This window comes from Sardina pilchardus, chromosome 3 (genome assembly GCF_963854185.1).
Source record: "Sardina pilchardus chromosome 3, fSarPil1.1, whole genome shotgun sequence".
Taxonomy (NCBI): Eukaryota; Metazoa; Chordata; class Actinopteri; order Clupeiformes; family Clupeidae; genus Sardina; species Sardina pilchardus.
Window position 1 is genome coordinate 11,438,866 of NC_084996.1, and position 24,084 is coordinate 11,462,949.

Here is a 24,084-nt window from a genome sequence, read left to right on the forward strand (position 1 = left end):
CGATGTCATTCAGAATAGTTTACCCTACCGTTAATTTCCAAAACTTTTTCTGACAAAAAACATCTGAACACAAAGGATCCCTTAACATCTTTATTGGTATGCTTTGGTCCATTGCTCACATGATAATGTCAAAATCCTCAAGAACTAAAAACAGTTCTCTGTCTGGGTCTTTTCACATTCAATTCATATGTGCACAGTGAGACCCATTTTCACACTATGAAATTCATAGAACATAAATTACATAGGCTTTTGATTGCTATACTTTATTATCCCAAGTAGTGAAATAAGAATAAAATCTTGTATAAACAGTAAAGCAGTTATTATTTGTTTAAACACCATTGTGAAGATCCGTTTCAGAACGGTTTAAAAGCTCAACTTAATTATGCCCTGGAGTTCAGTTTTTTCTTTTGGGGGGGGGGGGGGCTCATCAATATCACATGTAAAAGGTCTATGCTCTGGCCTCACCCAGATACCTGAGGCCAGGTGAAAAATACTATAATGTATCTACCAATTGTAGAATGGACGTGGGGTAACAAAAGTTGCCAGATCTGTTTGTAAGCCTAATGGCAATTTACATTAAAAGTGTAGGAGGTCATTTGAACAATATATATAGTTAGTAATGCTTGTTGTTCAGACCAACAACCAAAACAAACATCCTTTCTTCATTTAATAGAGTGACATAAAAAAAAAAAATACTAGCAAGTGAAATAAGAAAAGAAAAAATTGATTATTGATGCTTTGTGCCGAAATGTGTGTCAACTCCAGTATTTCTAATGCATCTAGGCCTGGCTTTCAGTAGAGCCTTGAATGCTGATACTTTGGCACACAAAAGGAAAATCTCTTCTCATGATCAAGTCAGGAGTGACTGGGTTGTGGCACTGAACAATATAACCACTAACAGTTTTTAACTACCAACAGTATAAAGGTGTAACAACTTTAAGGCACAGAGACATAAGAAAATAAGTCCCTCATTAAGCCAAGGAACCAAATACCATAAAACATAAATGGCGCAGATTATACTGGCAACAAAGAAAGATTGTTTTAAATTCTGAATCATTCATATAACTATTCTATAAACATTCTACAACCTAATATAGATGTTACATTATTGTACAATACAAAGAAAGTATATCTTCTGATTGTATGTTCACAAATGTAACATTTCAGTGAGACTGTCTAAATACAGACATTGTAAACAAACATATTATGCGGTTGTTCAAGATAAATCCATTTTTACCATTTTTCCGGTACTTCTGTTTAAAAAAACATAGCAGAATTAGTGTATTCTCATTCACACTATCTCCAAAAAAATAAAAGAAAATCAACAAGCCTTTTTTGATCACTTGTGAGAAACACACAACTTGCAGTTTTCACTATTCTTGACCTCCTTGCAGTGTTTTTCATGCTCCTTTCTTTCATTCAACAACCAATTATTCTTGGATGTGAAAAGTTTATTAAATACTAGGTTTGGAGCAAACGGTGGCTTGAATTTGCACGGGACCCAGCGTCAACAGAGTTCAGAATGCCTGATCTAATCCAACAACTTTTGAAAGAGGAGCTGGATGTCACAGTGTTGATTCAGAGTGCAATGTAATTTCAACAAGTTGCCTCGAGATTTGTGTTTTTATAAAGAAGTGGTCCCCATGGTACTAGCAGACAGAATAATTATAAGGAGCCAGCGAAAATGACTTAAGTAGGCAGATTAAAATATGGCTCATATGGCTCTGTTGAATTAACCTTTTTTGTCCAAATTCTTATCCAACAAAGTACCAGTGAATCGTAACAGAAAACAATTATCTGGTTCCCACTGATCAGTTGTACTGCTTTAATTATTTTCTCTCCAAATCTAACTGTTGTGACTTTATCTCTATTACTGGGTCAATACCACCACCATTCATTGACTGTAGCAACAATGTCAGGAATGCCTAAAACCAAAGCATGGGACTGTGCCACCACAAAGCCATTACATTCTCCTGTTGGCCATGAGCACAACCACTCCTTGTTCACAGCATTAAAGTGAAACAACGCTGTACTATCCCTTCTTCTATCTATCTATTGTCTGTTGGAACATCAACAGAAGTGGCCAAGACCTGTATAATTCCGCTGACTTAGTTCTACTTATGTGGTTTACAAAACAGTTACAGTTACATTCACTATGTTCTCCAAAAATACTACTTTTGTTTGAATGCTTTCTCTGTGGTTTGACTCCTTCAAGCTGTCGGGACAATACAAAAATACTTTCTTTGTGCAATTACAAATCACTTAATTTCCAATGTAATTCAATGTATCCCTTCAGTAGCATTATAGTCAGTATAAACTCTGTATTACAATCAGCCAATTTCACCCTTGGCAACATAATGCTATGACAGGCCTAGCCTTCCCTCTATGCAACTCCAAAGAAATGTGACGTGTACCCTGTGTAAGCAGAGCACACAGCATTGTGAAGCTAAATGGCAGTTGAGGTGCGTTGTACAAACTTCATCCTCAACATTCTCAACCCTCCCTCAGACATATCAAGAGACTGTCTTGTAAGATCACATCAGCATTAAAGAAATTAAGATATCCAGTTCAGGCTGTCTGATGGTACACTTTTGATTCACAAGGCAATGATTTGGTGGCACACGAAAACTGCTACAAACATTATGACACCAGCCAACATCAAAGGCCACGGAAGATATATGATCTACAAACCTTTGTAAGGTTTTCACTGCATACAAAGACAGAGAAATGCACACTGACTTTGCTCGCAGAAGGCAGCGCATATGACACTCTGAACCTTACAAGACCTTGGTCTTCAAAGTGCAGAACTAGATTTGGACACATTTGAATCATGATTATCCACCTTTATCTGCAACACACACACACACACACACACACACACACACACACACACACACACACACACACCTAAATCTCTGATTATCAAGAATATCAATATGATACATATTTTGGGATAGGCCTGAAAAGGTAAATAATACTGATGAGTCAACTTATAACTAATGGCTTAAATGTACAAGATGTTCCCCCTTTAATGGGCAATTCAGAGTTCAGGGGAAGGAAAAACACTTTCTCTAATTGGTAGCGGTGTTAGAAATGATCTATATTCTGATTATTTATCCCACGTAGAATTCATTTTAGAAATGTCTTGGGGGTGCAATTTTGTTCTATATTTAGATTTCATTGATCAATGATCCAAGTCAGAGGGCAGTAGACTAGTTATTAACTTGCACTTCACTGAAAAACAATTTTGATGGCAGTCTGCATATACACGTGTGTGTGTTTGTGCATAATGTGCATATGCAATTAATGAACGTGAATCCTGGAGGATGGCTCAGTCCCTTAAGAGGAAGTTGTACCTCCCGAAGTTGAAGTCAGTGGGGGCGATCAGCATATCGGCCCGGGCTTTGTCCAGCTTCCGCCGCAAGAAGGCCCGCCGCTCATGCCACTCCTGAAGCTCCTCCTCGCTGTGGGCAAAATCACAGGCATGGCCGTCTGGACACACGCCGCCCAACCTGTCGAACACACAGTCCTCCGTCACACCATGTTCATCGTTTCATCTGACTCCATGCGCACAGTCACGTCTCACACACACACATGCACACACACATAAACAAACTATAGTTGGAGAGGGGCATTTGTGCTGTAGAAGTTCAACTGCTGACAGAAGTTGACAACATGCACATCTTCATCTCCAGAAACCCTGTACAGCAGCTAGTAATCCCCCCAGTGGGTCATGACTTTGCATATGGGGTCATGCATATTTAGCACTTTGTTCTTCAACTCCAAACACATCCTAAGGATCTGGACTGACCAGGGCGCCAGCAATGGAAAAAAAACACAAGGAAAAACATTCATAGACCCTCCTGTTTCCATTCTGAGTTTTGTTCAGTTTTTTTGTGTTGTTCTGACTCTATCTGATGCACTGTGTGTGAGAGCTCTGCCAGGCTCATCCTGTCCTGAACTGTGGTGTGTGTCTCCGTGTGCTTGAGCGCTGGGTGCGTGCCTAGGCATGTGTCCGTTCTAGTGACATCACTCTCTCTATCCTATGTAAAGATCAAACTGACAGTTAGCACTGTAAACACAGACACTAAACTATCAGATTCATTTTTCTTCTTGGTCATCAGGTGTGCCTGGAACAAATGTACAAGTTTCTTAGCTTGGTGGAGGGCAGGGGCATTAAGAGTCCCCGTCTTGGACCTAAATCAGGATTATTTCTGTGATTTGATTGACTAGTTCCATATGTAAACAATGGTGTGTAACTACGGGTGGGACCTCTGACCGGTGCTTAAACCAGTGAACACTGGTAACAAGGATACAATGTGTACTACGTTTCCATGGCAATCCTTTTAGTCCTGCTTCAAGCCATATTGTGTTCATTACACGCATAAAATAAACAAAAGTCTTACTTCTATTTACTTACTTACTTACTTACTTACTTACTTACTTGACAGTGGGACAAGGATGCTTGACACATATGACCTACACATTCATTTGAACGAATTTAACATGTCTGTTCCTGTGTGTTGTACAGGAATACAAGTGCAAAGCTAATCGCTCCCTGCCATTCCCCGGTTTAAAAATCCCTGTGCATGCCCTGACTGGCGGGTTCTGGCGGGTGCCGACGGGTGCTGACCTGGGGCAGAGGGAGAGGTGGAGGCCAGGGAAGCGGTACATCCAGTCCAGGTTCTCCTCGTCCTCTTTGAACAGGCGGTCCTTGTGCTTCTCCGTGGAGATGTGCTGCTGCCACTGCCGCTCGCTGTTGCTGTGCTTCCCACAGAAGCGACAGTGGAAGCCGCTCTGTCCAGGGGCAGAGAGAACAGGTGCATCTCACAACATGACCAGACCAACACTTCTCATGCCAATACGTCTGCTTGGCAACACTTCTGAATAAAAACCGAGGAATAAGGTTGTGCAATTGTCTTGCAAGGTCAAACAGAAAACACCCAGCTGTCATAGCAAATGACTGAAATCTCCTTGCAGTAATTCTAGGCTAATTAATAATAACAATAACAATAACAAAAATGACGTCAAGCCTTGCGTACCATTAGCTCGGCATAATCTGTTGGCATGGCGATATGCTTGTCATCGGTTCGTTGGTGCGGGGGGGTGTTGTTTGGATGGTGACTCTGACTGGACGTGGTCACCCACATGTCATACAGCTGCTGCATGTCCTGCACTGAAGGTTAAACCCAACGCACACAGACAGGAATAGGAACCATGTGAGCATATGGAGCTCATATGTTCAACCTCCTTTAAATATCCTTAGGTGAAGGATACTTAAAAATAGTGTGACTAGACAGAGATGCCATTCTGGAGGAAGCATTCTGAGATGTCTGGTTTTAACATTAACTATACTTGGAGGACAATTAGGTAAATAAACATCTTTGATAGAAATGTACTGATGTAATTATATGTTTTACTTGTTTATTTAACAGCAATTATTATGTGGTGGGTATGTGTACACAACTATCCATTTTACAGCCCTGTGTCTCATTCTTAGAGGGTGAGCACAGTTGTATCGGCAAGTTGCCTTAAGCCTACCTTACACTGACAGACTTTGACAAGATTTGGGAAAGATTCTTGAAAGATTGTAGTCTTTTGAGTAAAGTTTGAATGAGGGGCATTAGTTAAAACACTACAATCGTTCAAGAATCTTTCCCAAATCTTGTCAAAGTCTGTCAGTGTAAGGTAGGCTTTAGACAACGACTGCAACAACACTGCAAACTTTTCAGTAAGCCAAAAGGTTACTAAGGGAGCTCACGGCCTTCGTTCTTCATGTAGGTCCACACGTCCCTCTCCTCCTGGCTGTGAGCGAAGGAGCAGTTCCCTGGGTAGGTGCACTTCCTCTGCTTCACCACATGGGCACAGATCTGAGGAGGAGCACAGACGTCAGGCACAGCACAGCACAGACCCCCGTCCACAAACACAGACACCGAGTCAGCATGCTGGCTGGGGCAAAGTGACAAGGACATGGGAGTAAAAGAGAGAGACTAGCGCTTACATGGAAGACAAAAAAATGAAATTCTGCTTGTCTCAGTTATGGCCCCCATAGGGATCATGGGGGCAACAACAGCGAGACACTTTCATCTCTCTTTGGGTAGATAATTAATAGACGGGCAACAAACAAAGCATTTAGGAGCATAACCATGAGGAAGGTCAGGCTGAGACATACAGTACATTATTCCACCTGCAAACATCTTTGTTGGAAATTCTGTGTTTCAAGCTTTGCCATCATTGTCTTTTAATCTTTTTTGCTTTGTCAGGTGGAACCAAATCCTCAATGAGCATGTGGAGTTGTCACAGACTACAAATTAGAATGGAAGTGGAGGATTGAGGTGAATTTTTTTTTTTTCATAACACTGTTGAATACAGGAACAAATTGTACTAGAAATGGCTGTTATGACACAGTTGCTGGAAGCAGGGTTTTTTTTTAACGGTTACCCAGTCTTACGTCACAGGTTGTCATGTTATCAAATGTACTGCTCAAAAGTTCCCCACGTGAAGAACTGCGAGTTCACCTGATCATTTCAGGATGGTGTAATGACATAACAACTCTTTAACATAAACATTTCAGTTGGTTCATGTATAACATAGAAGAAGGAAGTACAAATTCTGTCTTCATGCAATTATGGAATAGACATTAGAACTAGAGGGGGGGGGGGGGGGGTTATATGGTGTGTGTTAATGTTATATGTTATATGTTATATGTTATATGTGATATGTGATATGCTATATGAGGCTGTGTATATCCTGTGAGACGTTAACATCAGATCAGATGCTGCTGTATTTTTGGAATGTAATGATACTGTATGTGTGAAAAAGAATATCCTTATAGGTCAATAAAGACTATCTATTAGACACACATTTCAATCTTAGCCTGTGCTGTGAAGCCCCATTCAACATTCCCCTGTGGTATACCGTACACAAGACAAAACACAAATCTGTAAGGACCTTCTGACCTGCTTATGTTTTGTATGCATGCCTGAAACATGACGCTCAGAGAGATCAATGGATGGAGCGGTTGGGTGCACTTACATCATACTTCTGAAGGTGTTGCTTAGAAAAGGGTGGTGCTCTGACCATCACCCACTTCTCAAAGGCATTCACCAGCAGCACCCGATGTTCCTTTATCCAGCTGCAAAAGATCATGGGAGACCAGTCGGCATTGTGTGCATTCTAACGTGGTGACCTAGATGTCAGCATTTGTACACACATGACATTGTATATTACATTGTTTACAATTACAAATGCTACAGCGTGATACATTTCTGAGCCCATGGATAAGATAAAAGTTTAACAAGACGGATACTCCAACATTAACAGAGTGCAACATGAACAAGGTCATGAGCCATGGCCTCCACGGTCTCTTTTCCAAGGTCGTTCCTAGGAGGCACTGGAGACATGCAAGGATTGGGAGCAGGGTGGGAGTGTCAAGAGGCAACACACACACTTTCGGATCAGCTCCTTGTTAGGAGCCTTCCTTGGGCCGGCACAGCTTCTCAGTTGTCAGTAAAGGGAGCGCCAGAGGAGATGAGGTGGCGTGGCTTACCTGTGGCGGGCTTTGCCCAGACAGTACTTGAACGCCTTGTCCGGCTCGTTGACCACGCCGTCCCTCCAGCACGGACTGCACACAAACTTCATCTTCATGTTCAAGCTCCGCCCTCTGGACGCGCCAGCACGTCCCGCCGCCGGTGGAGGGCTGTTGGCAGGAGCTACGGGCTTGGCTGGAATGTACGCAGGCTTCAGCCAATCACATCGGGCAAAAGGGACAGACAGATAAAGGAAGGTGAGATGAGGCGAGGAAAAACTTGACATCATGTTAAACATTGTTTGGGTTTTCCGAGCCTTTGCTGATAGAACAGTGAGGAGCAGACAGGAAATGAATGTGGGAGAGATGGGGGGGTGGGGGGCTAAAAAACCAAATGTCAGACTTCACAAAATACAATCGTAGCTATGTCTGCATATAGTCAGGAATCAGTAATTACAGTTTCAACTGTGTGGCAGCTTGTATTTGTGGTGTTATCATGACACCCTACGTGACTAGGTGTGATCTCTTTAATTGATGGGAACTGGAGAGACTGTCAACACAAGCCATCTGCCGCAGCAGTCATCTCACCTTCTGTCTCTTCAGGATCAGCTCCTGCTTGTGCCAGTGTCTCTTGCACTCCTGCACGATTTCTTCATGGGTGGTGCCTAAACACACACATGCACACACACAAACAAACAATCAAAATAAACACACAAACATCTACCTTCCTGAAGCGACCAGTAGTGATTGAAAACAAGCTTTTTTTTGTGCTTGGCTGTGCGTCCACCACACTCTCTGCCTGCACACGCAACTACGAATGATTATAATTCTCTGGAGTCTTCGAAGACTTGCTAAAATAAAGGTTGTGTCGCCCCCTGCTGGTCAAAGGACAACCGTGTGCTGTTTACATGCCAAGCAGCAGAACTCCATATTGTAACACAAATGTCCCTCAAAAATACATCATGGGAGCTGGTGCACGTTCCAAAGTAAGAGACTTGAGTGTGTCCTAAATGGCAATGATCGTGTGTATGCGGGTACATTAAGTGGTGCGGGTGGTTTGCATTTGTGTACCAGAGCTGTGCTGCAGCACCCAGCACTTGAGCTCGATGACCGAGTGGGCGAAAGGGCAGCTGTCCTCGCGCTGGCAGCCACAGCGCGCCTCGTAGCGACACACGTCAAACTGGCATGGGGGCCGCAGCGGGCGGATCTTTGTGTAGCGCACCCTGCCATTGGCTTTCTCCACGTGCACTAAACATCTGCATGCGAGACACAGAGAGAGAAACAGAGAATTGGAGGCCAAGCAAGGAAGGAAGGAAGGGAGGGAGAGGGAGAGGGAGGGGGCAGAGGGAAGGAGAGAGAGAGAGAGAGAGAGAGAAAGGCTTAACACACCTTTATCAAAGAAATATTAGGTGCTAAATCACTACAAAATAAAAAAAAATGTACAGCTATTTAGCAGGACTCACTTGTTGTGGTCAAACACATGGTGGGCGGTCAGATTGGAGCAGGCAGTCCTGTTATCTTTGCAGCGTTTACTGATGATCCGGGGCTTACTATCAAAACATTCCTGGACAAATGGAGTCATACAAACATTACGTTTGTATGAGAGCATGTGAGCATGACAAGAGAAAACATGTTCACGTAGAGAAACATGAACATGACCAACTGAATAGTGGGAACAGGCAAATGAATGTTTGTATACGCACACACACACACACACACACACACACACACACACACACACACACACACACACACACACACACACACACACACACACACACACACACACACACACACACACACACACACACACACACACTTCACAGAGGAACATAAACCAGGACTATAACACTAGTGTGGATTTGTAGCAATTGACTGACACTTTGTGAGTGAGTGTGTGTGTACCAGTGATGCGCGGGTACGTGTCTGAACGCCCCGCCCCGCCCCGCAGTTTACAACTAACCCGACCGCAACTCGGACCGCAAAAAAAAAATATTGAAATACAGGACCCGACCCGCTTCCCGACCCGCTTATTGTAAAAAGTAGCCTAGTCTAACTTAGTCGTAGCGTCATTGAGCTATGCAAAATTGGTATCTCATATGCATGTAAAACAATAATATAGCCTATATTGCCTAATTATATATAGCCTATAATTGCTCAGAATTTGGGAAACATGCATTTAGTCTACCTTTTTTTTGTTCCGTGTCAGCATTCATCCAAAAATGTGGCTGTTTGACTCAACATTGAACATAATTAGCCTAGGATTTTCCTATACAAATTCTGTTTCAGCCGTTCCTCACATGAATGCCTTGAAGCTCTCCCAAGCATGAAATGCAGGCATAGAATATTATTAAGAAACTCTTTATTAACGTCTTCATCAATGGACCAAAAGTCCATTGCTCCGCGATTATAAATTGCAGCGAGATGAAACCTTTATTGCACGACGTGGGGAAGAGCAGACGTGGGGCTTTCCAACGAGCCACTAGGCCTATAAGTTGCGCAAGGACGCACATATTGCATGCTCATACCAATTGTAGGCTATATGCCTTGATGACATTAAATTAAGAAATATTTCCTGATTTGGGAAACTTTTAGTTTATTTTTCTTTCCATAATACCATTCGATCTTGCTGGAAATTATCAGACTTGAGAAACACGCATTGCATCGGCAACTTCGCTGCTCAGTAGACGATTCTGCCACTTTCTGTAGAGGCCAGCAGTTCGAGATAAAAGCTGCAGATCATAGACAGAGAAAGCATATGCTCTGAGAACAGAACACAACTGCATGTCAAGTGTAGCCGAGGGTCTGTCTACGCAGAAACAACAAGTGCATTTCTACATGTTCGTGACAAAATGTGGGGGATAGAATCGCGTTTCAGTGGGAATGCTGCAACTTATGTCTTTTTCTTCTAAAGACAATTATGTACGATATAAATGACAATTTATTTTTTTTACCGACCCGACCAAACATGACCCGCATATCATTAAAAATATTTTTTCTTGACCCATAACCGCGGGTGACCGCGGGTGACCGCGGTCGCCCGCTCGATTTGGATCAGCCCGCGCATCACTGGTGTGTACCAACTACACAAAAAAACATGAACATGCCAAAGTGGGTGTGTGGCAGGTGGCAGAATAATTTCAGTGTGTGTGTATGTGTGTGTGTGTCCATGAGAGTATGCGCATGTTAGGGCTGTTGATTGTGGAAAATTATTTATATTTATAATTTATACATTTATAATTACTTTGTTCAATATTGAGATCACGAGTATTAAACACGATTACTCAATGATTTTTGTGAAGGAAAACATTATTATCATTGTTGTATGTGCGCTTGCAAGTTGCTGTAGACCTAAATTGACCCTTGACCGCCGACACCCAAATCTGCAGACACAGAATGTTCTTGTCTAGTTCACACCAAGAAAAGTTCAGTGTGCAGATTTTAAAATTTAAAGAGGAACTTACTGCAAAAAAGTGTCTGGTAAACAACTGCTGTAACCACTGATTGTATAACTGATGTGCCATGCTTTGCTGAATAAAAAGACTTGCGCTGCGAGGAGAAAGTCAGAGACTGTTTTGCAGAAAGGAGAATTCTCCTTTCTGGTCACTCTCTCCTCTCGGCCAAGAGTAAACGTACTACGTGTTGCGGTTCTTGTGTCTTACTATCGGGAAGATTTTCCTGACAATTTTAGAACCATCATCCATTTTCAAAACGCACATTTTTAACATTTTTAAATTTAATTGTAAATATAATCCAACAGGAACAAATACTAGATAGATAGATAGATAGATACTTTATTGATCCCCAAGGGGGATTCAAGTTCAACTACTGCACATGTAAAAAGATAATGCACATGACAACTCAAGACAAAAGGAGGGCGTTGTTATGAAACTGAATGTAGCTATAGAAATCATTATATTTTGATTATGTTGTTTTCATAATCGTTGAAAGTCATAGCGATTAATTCAATTTAATTGCACAGCCATAGCATGTGTATCTGCGTGCCTCTCATGTGCGTGTGTGATAGCCTGGCCCCCACCTGGCCCCCGCCCGACTACGTACTTGCGTCTGGTATAGCTTGATTCAGCTTAGTTTACTCCGGCAAGTCCATCTTCACCCAATCAGCGAACAGAGGGCGTTCCCAAGAGCGATTACATTTAAGTTTCAAGCCTATCGTTATCATTGTGTCCCCCGTGGTTATCATACGTCATTACCAAATGTTAGTGATTGAACTCCAATGAATTCAAACTTCAGACAAGCGTCCACAAACCAGGAAATAAACATTTGCCAATGGATCTAGGCCAGACTCTGTGCGGAGAAGAGAGTCTGGTCTCCAGGCTAAGTGTGAGCCCTACCTCACAGAGGAACATGAACATGCCGGCGTGGATCTGCAGCATCTGGGCGATGCTGAGCGCCTGGCCACCAGAGGAGCCCAGCGGGTCGAAGAGCAGCTCTCGGATCAGGGTGCCCATCCGCTCCTGCGTCCACACGTCTATCTCCTCCTGGTGGTACGCAAACGTGCAGTTCTCCCCGTACTTACACTCCTGCCGCTCGAGCACCTCTGTGTGCAGACACACACACACACACAATTCAAAAAGAAGCAAAAAACTATTCGTACAAAATCTCCTGGAGGACAGTTATAGCAGTAAACTAGTGTGGGTGCAGAAACACAAGAACACGACATGAAATGACAACATACTGTACACATATACTGTTCAATAAGCAAACAATACACATACAATAGTATACATATACATTTCAGTATGCGAAGGACAACATTATCTTTCTGATACAATACTTTTATGAAAGTGTAGGGACAACGTTAGTAAACCACGTGGACGTGTTAAAGCAGCACGTCTGCGGTTACCTTTGCAAAGCACGAAGGGTCCCATGAAGTTGTTGTGTGCTGGCCGGGGACGGACCCTTCTCCAGGAGGGATCCTCCTGAGTCTTCCTCCGGCAGAGCAAGGTGTTCCGGTTACAGTCATGGGCCTGATCCAGCAGGTGCTGATAGTCCGACACTCCTGGGCCTTATGGGAGGTGAGGGAGGGAAGGATTGGCGAGTATATATCATACACACAATCATTATGCTCGCTCACATTAGCTTGCATTGCACTTATGCACAAGTACAGTCATTTCCCGCATATAAGCCGCAGGTCAGTGTTTCATGCAAGTTAGAATAAATAAAACCATATTAACACAATATAGAGAAATTTAGCAAATTAAGCAATAAGCCCCGAGAGGCCGGGGGTTATACTGTATAATCGAACAGCGTCGTGCCTAACAACGCCCCTTAGCTGTTCGATTATACAGTATAATTCCCGGCCTTCGAGTGGCTTATTGCTTTTTTTTCATAAAACGGTTACTACGTCGATCTAACAAGATTTCATCATGAAACAAAGGCACAGCAACGAAAAAGTAACGATGTATTCATAGATAATCATTCTTCCGCCAAGAATTATTCCCTCAATATGAATGGTTGCCATGCAACAAACGAGATGCAGCCACTCTTAACTTTTGTGTTAGCTTTGCTATGCGGTCAAGGTGTGTGTTTATCGTGATATTTACAATGGCATCGAACGCGATTCAGCCAATCATAATCAAGAACCGGAACTATCCGTTTTAGAAATCAATGTAATTGCCGCGTAGCCTGGGTTTTCCCATACTGCCTTGCGCGGTGATTTCAATCCCGCTGCTAAGCCAGTCTGGAAACTAACGCCCTAATGTTCGCCTGATGTTGGCGAACCAATCACAGAACATCCGAGAAGTTTCCGTTGCCCTCTTGCGTCTACATTCGACGCCAAAGGATTTACGGCAGCCTAGCGTTGCATACGAACGAGTTGGGTGAGCTATGCGCATTTGATAGACATCCGTGGCGCCCAATGAACGGATCTGGGCATTTTTTCAAATACGAGAAAATGAACGTCTGGTTGCCAGACCACGTCTCATTTGAGAAGTGGGAGGCGTTAGCCAGGCTAATTGCCGCGGGTAATAGTTGGGAAAATTACGGGTATGTCTGCATCTTTGAATGCTGTGTGTGTTCATTAATCTCACAGGTGGGATAAATGCGGAGACCAAATTCCTTGTATACGCAAGTACACTTGGCCCAGAAGCCTGATTTACTTTGATTTTATGTGCGTGTGAGAGAGAGAGATAATGTGAAAGAATGAATCAGGTTCAGTAAATGAACTAATTGGGTGAATGGCTGTAATGTACAAAATCTCCAGTTTGTTGTTAGTTCCCCCTGCCCATCTCTCTAGCCCATCTCACCATTCACCCGTAAAACCAAATTACACATAATATGAAATATAAAATGCAAAGCGAGCACATTTGCAATGCAAACTACAGTATGTAATAACTGTGTAGTAAACAGAGATAAGCAGAATTAAAGCAATATCGTGATAACAAGACAGAGATAAACAAAACAACAGCACTGTGAATGACCTTTATACATCATACAAAAATAGAGACAGGAAATGGGAGGCTCACCGGTCTTCACATAACAGACAGGGCAGGCCTGAAGAAACTCATGTGTGGCTTCTAGAGGGTTCCGTGAAAGCAGAGAGAGCTTAGAAATCATCTGACCATTCTGGAGACAAAAAGAAGACATGTCACGGCTTCTTAAGGCTAGACATCACCAAGGTAACAAAAGAGCAGAGCCTTCAACCTTATTAACAAAACTTACATATTTGTTTGGAGGGTTTGGTGTCCGTAATGATGACAGAAAACTATGCGACCCTTTGCTGCCTGGGTTTTACACAGAAAAGAAGACAGACATAAAACTGTCAAAAACAGACAGACATCTCTTGTGACACTTCCTTAAACACAAAAGCTGACTATGATAAACACTTGGGTATCCATGTTTAAGGTACAGTCCACAAGTGTAGTTCGGCTGTAATAACCAAGTCATTAACTGAAACTATCTCCCTAGCTAAAACTAGCTTTCTTCTCTTGAATTTGATAGATTTTGGAACTATCATCCATATTCAAAATGTATTTTTATTTTAAATTTTTTATATAATTTCGCATTTAAAATATAATCCAACAAGAAAAAATAAATGTATACCGTAATTTCCCGACTATTAGCCGCGGCTTATACATTGATTTTGCTAAATTTCTTCAAGGTTAATACACAGGGACAGTTAAAGGAACCGTACGTAGGAAATGTATTTCAATTAATCATCATAAAATCATCATAAAATGGCCCTGATATGTCACTAGACATTTAGAAATCATGCTAATTTCAAATACTCAAATCACTGACAACAGTAGTCCGGCCAAGATATTGTCATTTAAAAGTGAAGTTGCAGCCCTCAACTGATGTTGATGTTGTTATGTTGTGTTTTGGTTTGATGCGCCGCCCTACACTGGTCTACGAATCACGAAGTCAGTAGTATTTCGCCATCCGGGTTGCCAGCTATGCTATTTACCACCATAGCCAGCTGCCGTTACAAACGTGTCAGATAAAAAATGTCTAACGTTATGGAACCTAAAAGACCTTGTTATGAATCAGAAATATGTCGAAATAAAACAAGGATTTAGGAGATTGAGACGGCTGAAAACGGAGACGAATTAGAAGACAGACGTCAGTGTTGATTATTTGCTCCTGGACAGGTAAAGATTCATCAGTTTGGCTAACTTACTTGTAGGCTAAATGGACATTTCAAATAGCCTATTCATGACAGTTGAATAGGCTTGAGGGGGAGGCGATACACCGCGCTACAGTATTTTGAAAGTAATTGCAGTAGGCTACTCGTTTTGGCCAAAATCCTACATTCGGTTCCTTTAATATGGTATCAATATGCTTTTGTTTCTTTTAACTTGCATAAAACACTGTCGGCTTATACACAATGCGGCTTATATGCGGGAAATTACTGTAACAACTCAACTCAACACTTAAGAAAACTCAAGACAAAAGGAGAGCATTGTTATGAAACTGAATGTAGCAAAATAATAATTATATTTTGATTATGTTATTTTCATAATTGTTGGAAGTCACGATTAATCGATTCATCCAATTAATTGCGCAGCCCTACTCTATACTCTACTGAACTCCAGTTCTCAACCATGCAGTTCCACCTACTCACCAGGCAGGGAGAACTCAGACAGAGAGTCCAGCCCCCCTCCGCCCACCACCAGCGCTGGCCCCAAGGGAGCGTGTGAGGGAGCCCCTAGGGGAGAGAAGGCGTCCAGGGCATCTAGGCCATCCAGGGAATCCAGGGCGTCCAGGGCATCGAGGGCGTCCAGGCCTCCGGATGAGGCTGCCGGAGCCGGGCAGAGCCCCGTGAAGGCGTCCAGAGAGTTGAGCTGGCTGAGGCCCGAACCGAAGAGGCCAGAAGGCAGCAGGGGTGAGGGAGTGGATGTGGGGGCGGGAAAGGGAGGCGGCAGACCCACGGAAGGTTTAACAGGCAGGTGACTTGGTACAGTCCGCTGTAAAATTTCAGAGTTCCCAGGTTGGTAACAGCAAAAAGCCAATTTGTAGTATTACTAGTCATACAATGGAAAAGAATAATATTCTTGCCGCAGTGTGCATGAAGTGACGTTTAGCTTTCAGTTGCGAACAGAGAACAAGACAACTCACTAGCCTGATTGAACACCATTTCAGCTACTTTCAGCCGTTCCTAACTGATCTCCTCTACTCCGCAGCGCAAAAGACGCAGCTCTCTCACCAGGTTGGGATTGTCCACCGTGGACGCACATGCGTCCAGCAGGCTATCCAGCTCGTCCCCCAAAACCTCACAGCTCCCCATGTCCTCGGAGATGGGGACTGACAGAGGGACACACTCTGGGCTGAGAGCCGCGCCGTCTGGGAACATGGCGGTCTTGGCGGCGCACACGGGCGGAGGGGAGGATTCCTCGCTGACTGGGATCGGAATGCTCAAGGACAAGTGGTCTGTGGACACCATGAGGGAGAAAAGTCAAGAGATTGAGAAGAAAGCTAGAGTTTAGCTGGGAGAAAGTTTCAGTTAAGGACTTGGTTATTACAGCTGAACTACACTGGGGCACACAACTGAAGCACTGTGTTTGTGGAATGTATGTGAGCTTCCTCTGTAATCAATGGAACTGACTATACTGTGGAAGAAATTTTGGATTACTAACCCAATCTGGTAACACTTTACATTACAGATCAGTTATAAGTGGGTAATGTCATGGTAATATATATGCAATTTCATGGTAATAATATTTTTAAACCACATATTACAAATAATTAATGTGTAATTTCTAGACAATTACTGAGCAATTACCATACAACAACAATGCAAATAACTTGGGTAAAATAAAATGGTAATAACTGCTGTAAATATGTACTTACCGAAGCAATAAATATTTAGGATTTACTTATTGTGACATATTATTTCTGTAATTATACCAACATGATGGTGCTATGAAGGACTAAATTACATAGTAACTTCTAAGTGTAATGGCACAATTACACAGTGGTCAAAGTTTTTGTAGTAGATAGTTTGATGGTAAAATGTGTCCTGTTATCTGTTATTATGATGAAATAAATGAGTTTATTTCACAATAACTATATGGTATCAGGGCTGTAAAATACTGTTTTGTCTTTTCGAAAGGATTTCAACAACTCTCCACCATACAGAAAACCTTTCGAAAAGACAAAACAGTATTTTAGAGCCCTGATACCATATAGTTATTGTGAAATTACCTCATTTATTTCATCATAACAACAGATAACAGGTCACATTTTATGTCACAATAAGTAAATCCTAAATATTTATCGCTTCGGTAAGTACATATTTACAGCAGTTATTACCATTTTATTTTACCATTAAATCCAAGTTGTTTGCATTGTTGTTGTATGGTAATTGAACAGTAATTGTCTAGAAATTCCACATTCATTATTTGTAATATGTGGTTTAAAAATATTATTACCATTAAATTGCATACATATTACCATAACATTACCCACTTATTACCGATCTGTAATGTTAAGTGTTACCCAACATTTTACGCAATAAAGGTGTTTACTAATACATTTCTATGTATTAGAAGTGAATACTAATCAACATTTATTGCATAGAGGTGATTAACATTACATTTTCATATAATATGTATGCTTTTCGGTACATACAATTCTATGCATCAACTTTGCTTTGTCGTTTGTCATTTGCTTTCTCCATGTCACGACTTTCTAATAAAGGTCATGAGACCCCTTTTGTCACAAGTTAAGGGTATTCTGCCTGAGGCAGTAATATTAGGAATATCCTGACAGGAAACATACTATGACAAGAAAATGCTGAAAGATGTATATTGTACTGACCTATTATCTTACTTCCTCGGAGTAGCCACACGACTTGCGTATGACGTATGGAGCGAATGCTATGTCCAAGAAGTATCCATGCATTGTTATATTTCTACATGTACAGTGGGGCTGAGCCCATGCTAAAGCTGACTAACAAGAGGAATATAAAATCATCTTTTGGAAATTGATCTTAGTGACTTAGTGAAAACATTAGGAAATATATCATCTTTGTGAATGAATACTGCATCGTAAATAATTCAATGTTTCCCCTTAAAATACAGGGGGCATAAGTATTTAAATCCCTATGTTAATTTCCCATAGAGGGAGGCAGATTTGTATTTTGTAAAAGCAAGTTATTTCATGGATCCAGGATGCTATGCATGGTGTTTACCAAACGAAGCCTACCAGCCTTGGCAGATTAAGCTCTTGTATGTGGTATCAGATCCTAACTGCACAAACTGCTATCAATGAAATGGGCAAAGGGCACTGCCAGGAATGTTTGTGAGCAAACTTGGAAGACAAACATGTTGAAAGAAAGCTCTACTTGAATTGTCAGAATAATACATACCTGATGAAATGTCACTCAAGAAATCAAGACCATTTGATGTCCCCTGAAAAAGAAAAAAAGAACACAGATACAACAGTCAGAATGCTTTGATGCCTGTCGGTCTGTCTATCTATCGCAGAGTCAGTCAGAATTCTAAGAGAGCTTTATTCTTGCTACAGGAGTCTTACGTCCCGTGGCTAACAGACGCAGTTTGATGATACAAGGAAACCACACATCTTATACCCATCAGTTCAATATACATCTTCATTTGTGGTATTCCAATCACTCAATGAGCACATCAGCCAAACCTTGTCATTGACAACAAAGCTGCAAGAGAAGGCGCTAACGACGGCAACTCCATCTCAGGCCTCCCTTTATCTTAACAATCCAGCACTTAGGCCCGCAAATGCTGACACCCATAATCATCCCAATTTTTGTACACTTATACATTTCAATGGATAGTTTGCTCACAAACAAAACCAGTTGTTCACAACCAAGACCAAAAGAGTAAATGAGCAAATATAGATAGTACACATATATGGTTCTGCACACACACACACACACACACACACACACACACACACACACACACACACACACACACACACACACACACACACACACACACACACACACACACACACACACACACACACACACACACACACACACACACACACACACACACACACACACCCCTCTTAGGGTTAAAATGTCTTCCTACAATTCAGTACAAACTTACACTTCCTTATACAGCTTGACAAATCTGACATCTCCATTTGAGGCATGTCAATCATTCAATGACCACATCACCCAATTCATCAACATTGACCACACAAGGCAGTATCCCTCTCAAGGCCCACACTGTCTCAACAGAAACAGCGTGTATTCCAACACCTTGGAAAGGCAATACCACAGATGTCAGACGCAAATCATCTTTTCAGCATCTATCCTGTCTACTCATGCATTTCCATGAATAACTTGCTTCCCAACAAGACCAAAAGAGTAAAAGAGCGAACATAAATAGCACACAGATATGGTTCTTCACACACACCTCCTTAGGGTTAAACTTCTTGCCAACATGCTTATTTTAAAATGTGTAGTGAATGGTGAATGGCATTTAAGCCAGATATGACCACATTACAGCCTACAGTACAGTATGTGGATTGTGAATGTCTTAAAAGCAGAACCTGCCTCTTCTTCAGTAGCTGGGGCCGAATGTCCATTACTCCCTTCTGTTGGAGTCAAATCATCCTATGAAAATAGCCATGAATTACTTGTGATATAGTAACAGGTTAACTTGACATTCAATTGAAATAACTACAGTATGTCTGGTGATGTAGACATAAAACAGAATGAACTAAAGACATGTTTACTCTACATAAAGCACATTTACAAAATGACGTTATACATAGGTTACTCTGTATATTGTTCTGAGCTATTTTTGAAATGCTATTAAAGTAACACAATGCATGCAAGAATCCCTTTTTTCATTTGGTTACACAGTGCAACACCAGTCATTCAAGATTGTAAGTGTGAAGAATCAAAATAAGTTTGAAGCTGTTATCTTAAGGTAATAGAACCACATTCTGCTGCTTAAAGGCATCTGCCATATTTAGGAGAGAGGGTTTCAGCTAACCAGAGAGCTGGTGTAGGCCTTTCGTATCTTCAAGCCCAGTTTGCAGGCCAGCTCCTGTGCTAGCTCATTCACCCGTGTGTCCTGAGGAGGAATCGTTCATCACACATTCAGTAAACTCAACAAGACCAGAGCCAGACCAAGACCAGACAATCAAACAAAAGGCTCATTTGGAATTCGGATATAATCACTATTTCAACATATGTCCTTGCTGATGGCGGTGTGACATTGCCAGATGTGATAACTGTGCCAAGATCACTCCAGGTGTTGAGTGTCAATGTGAAGCACATTATTTCTGAGAGACTTCGCAAGAGCACAGCTGAGTAAACTGCTAGGCTGTTTTCCAGAGGCTGACCTGGGGGGAGGATAGAAGGCACTCCGTGCTGCAGTCGTACGCCTCCCTGACACGGCCGAGCTCTCTCAGGCACAGAGCCTTCCTGTAGAGTGCTCTCGGGCTGTCCTTCTCAACAGCCAACACACGCTCGCAGTCCTGCAGTCCCAGCTCATACTCGTGCTATTTGTGAAAGAAAGAACGGAAAGAAAGGATCAAAGGAAAGAAAGAAAGAATACAATAGAAAGAGACGATTGAGTGAGATTACATGACTGAACAAAGGGTAGGGAGCACAATAGCTAGGTTTCCATTCCGTTCATTCGCATATTCTGTGTGAATTCATGAACATTTGGCCAAAGAGAATGTGTGTTTACATCCACTGTGTTATGATAGTTAAAACTGAATATTCTGCTAATGAGAGGAGTTCTGATCATCTGTAGGATCATAGGTAAGTTCATCAAGGTAATGTTGATGGAGACATGCTGGTGGAGATGAGCAAATGTCAATATATGTGAATAAAGTGTTTCCATAAACTTAAAACACATTATACCATGTATGAATTCAGAGTTAAGTGAATCCCAATATACCTGCACTGAAACCAATGTTTATGTAGATTAGAATAATAAACACAAATTTCCAGTCAGGATTTCTTATTCAAATGGTCAAAATGCACATTAAATAATGATAATGATAACGGCTGGCGTGGTACAAAACTTCAGGATTTGTCAAAGAGTCTCAAGCAGAGTCAGTGGTCAAAATTCTCAGGGAGCTTTATTTCACTGTACCAGAGACCTACGTCAGAGAGGGTTAGAGATCAAGGATCTTTGCCTACGTCTTGTGGCTAACAGACGCAGTCTGACAATACAATACGAAGTTACACTTATACAATCTTGACTAATGACATCTCCATCTGTGGTATGCCACTCAGTCTACAACACAACAACCATTTACCACACAAGGTTGTAATCCCTAAACGACCACCATCTGTGGCATGTTTTCAGGTCTGACCTGATCCCACTAAATTTGCGGGAGGTGCCAGACTGGCCCTAAGACAATGACAACTCCTTCCCGGGCCCACACTATCTCAACAGAAACAGCACGAATCCCCAAAACACCACAGGAAAGCATACCACACAAATCATCATTAGCCTACTCACAAACAAGGCCATTTGTGCAGTCAAGACTAAAAGAGCAAATGAGCAGATAAAGATTCATTGTCAAACATATATGGTTCTTAACAGACACACACTCCTTAGGGTTAAAATATATTTCTACACTGGAAACCAAAGTAATGTGGGAGAAATTAATTGAGAAGATGCATACTGAAAAGTGATCAACACCAATTTAGAGAATGTTTAAAATGAACAAGTGTGAAATAAATAAGCCTATAACTGCCAATCTGTCATGGATATCTAATAGATCCATAGATTAACTAGAAAAGCACGCAGAGAGCGCAGACCTCCGCCTGCATTGTTCCTCCTAGGTTGTCATACATTTGAACCTAAACTATTCAGATCGCCACCACGTGGCCATACCATGCCATTACACCACTAAGCTAAATACATAAACGCCTCCGGAATCCCGACGGAATTACGGATCACTCCCAAAATCTAATTGTTTCTTCCTTGGGTCATGTCCGACTATCCCTAAAATTGTCATTGAAATCCATCCATTACTTTTTGAGTTATCTTGCTAACAAACAGACAGACAGACAGACAGACAAACAGACAGACAAACAAACACCAGTCCCCGATGAAAACATATACCTCCTTGGCGGAGGTAAAAGATTAACAATAGATCAGTGCAGATGACGTAAACCACCATCACATGATAACTCCCTGAACCAATGTATCTTCCTAATGATGACTCACCATACTATACTTGGCAGCTGCCCTGTTCACGTAGAGGCTCTCCAGTAGGGCAGTGGGGATGGAGAGGGCATCCTCCTCCTTGGCATAGTTCGCCACGCTAATGCCCTCACTATAATGCCCCACTGCCTTCTTCCAGTTGCCCTCCCGAAAGGTGGCATTGCCCTCGTTCAGGAGGTTGCACACTAGCTGTGTCAGGAACACCTACAAGACGACCCGAGGCCCCATAAGGAAGAGAGAAAGCAAGGAAGAGATGCAACAGTCACATAACTCTGAAGGCTGGAATGGCTTCAGAGGAGAGTGACAGTCTAGATGACATCAACATGATCGGGCTCTACATGTGATGAGGAGGCATGAGTGATCTTGTGGTTTAATGAAAATATTACCAAGTGCCAATAAGGTCAATTCAAACCCATATGGTACATGAGAAAGACCTCCAAGTGGTGAAAAGAATGACTCCCACTCCCACAATAATCATTCCTCTCCTTTTGTTAAATATGTGAAAAAGTGTATTAATGAAAATCTACCTCGTAGCTTTCAGGCTCTGGAAAAGGCAAAGAGGACCTACAAAAATAAAACAGTGCTGTTGAATGCAATACATGATGGTGACATGAGAGAGACAACGGGAATCATGGCAAGCGGAATGTGGAGGGACAACTCTGAAAATGAGGTCCATGTCCACTATGCACCTACTGTATAAAGGCCAGTGCCCTCTGAATATCCTCTTGGCGCCTCTGTCGCTCCAAATCCATGGCACATGAACCAGTGGTTTTATCATCAACCTTATTATTGCACCTGTATGTGGGTTTCAAAATGATTTAGTTAAGCTGAACCTCAACTTCCAACGAGCTGTGCACGGAGGACGTGACGTCGACAAAACATCAACCGATCAACCAAATCGACGAAAAAATAATAATTAAAAAAAATTACTAAAAAAAATAGTTTTTAATGTTTGCAGCTGAAAAAGTGGACTACAAACTCGTGCTTCTACTTAGCAGACCTTTAACAGTTACTTGCCATTGAGGACCCTGCTTATTGATATTAATGCAAAAATAATGTTAGTGCAAAACCAATGCACAATTGTCAGCAGTAGAAATGTCTGCACATTGAAATATATTATCTGTAACGTTAATGTACCATAAGGATCGACTCACGTTGTTGAGCATTCGCAAGACTTCTCCTGAAAACGACAACACAAGCAGGCTGCTCTATCCACTTGGAAGAAGTTAAATCTTGTTGCATAAACCTTACAGGAATTTGGCAAGCCAAGGAGATGTCTACAGTTGTGAATGTAGGCTAGAGATTTCTCGGAACCGCCGTCGTCATTTCGGGTTTCTCAAAGGTTTCTGTTACTTGAAAACCATAGAAAACGCCTTCCTTGTTTCGCGACGAGGCATTTCGCTCTCTGCCTGGCAAACTTCCGGTTCACCGAATGGTCCGAATGGCACCCATAAACAGACAGTACACCTAGACGCCTCCACTTATTTAAAATATATATATATACCTGATTTGTATACTTGTTAAATAATTGTCTTGGGGATTGCTCTTGCAAACTCAGATACTATTTGATACAATATCAAAACGATGCAGTGTATGAAATGCAACGAACAGTTACGTTCAAAATACTATGGAAAATTAATACATTTAAAGCAGATCATTTTTTGTTTACCACTTTCCCTTCTGACCCTCGGGTTGACGCTATTTTAAGCGGGTTTGGGGTTACTAAACTAGCCTTACAAAGCCACTATAATCATGTTAATACTTTTCCTTTTCCTATTGTGATTCAAAACATGTTTGACACTTTTTCATTCATTCATTCAAACAACAAATGTTCAACTTTGCTCACTAGGGAAAACAAAAAAATGAAATAATGCCACCAGGAACTACAAGTCCCTTGGATCCACACGAGGG

General features: G+C 41.8%; 1 protein-coding gene across 2 annotated transcripts; it reads right to left on the minus strand.

Annotated features, from left to right (window-relative positions):
- Nucleotides 1-76: 76 nt before the first annotated feature.
- LOC134076648 (zinc finger CCCH domain-containing protein 7B-like) lies at nt 77-23,560 on the minus strand. Of its 2 annotated transcripts, XM_062531800.1 has the most exons (23): nt 23,328-23,560; nt 22,867-22,968; nt 22,701-22,737; nt 22,177-22,377; nt 20,330-20,488; nt 19,978-20,058; nt 19,533-19,592; nt 18,360-18,402; nt 16,197-16,420; nt 15,615-15,957; nt 14,213-14,274; nt 14,017-14,116; nt 12,396-12,557; nt 11,884-12,089; nt 8,992-9,092; nt 8,600-8,784; nt 8,117-8,193; nt 7,550-7,740; nt 7,036-7,135; nt 5,762-5,870; nt 5,043-5,176; nt 4,634-4,797; nt 77-3,512 (listed from the first exon to the last, which is right to left on the minus strand). In XM_062531800.1, exons 2-23 carry the CDS (start codon nt 22,923-22,925, stop codon nt 3,332-3,334), a joined length of 2,979 nt encoding a protein of 992 aa, XP_062387784.1. In that variant the 5' UTR covers nt 22,926-22,968; nt 23,328-23,560; the 3' UTR covers nt 77-3,331. The 2 variants fall into 2 exon arrangements, 1 of the variants encoding a protein (XP_062387784.1); XR_009938621.1 differs by lacking the exon at nt 77-3,512 and having other exon boundaries at nt 4,658-4,797; nt 5,043-5,171.
- Nucleotides 23,561-24,084: the final 524 nt, after the last annotated feature.

What these genes read in the sequence shown, in the direction of transcription:
- LOC134076648 (XM_062531800.1), bottom strand. Translation starts at nt 22,925, where the DNA reads ATGGATTTGGAGCGACAGAGGCGCCAAGAGGATATTCAGAGGGCACTG. An exon ending in GGTGCTGCAGCACAGCTCTG is followed by an intron (nt 8,194 to 8,599) that starts GTACACAAATGC and finishes GTGTGTGTTTAG; the next exon opens with GCACCACCCATGAAGAAATC. An exon ending in CAGATTATGCCGAGCTAATG is followed by an intron (nt 4,798 to 5,042) that starts GTACGCAAGGCT and finishes GCCCCTGGACAG; the next exon opens with AGCGGCTTCCACTGTCGCTT.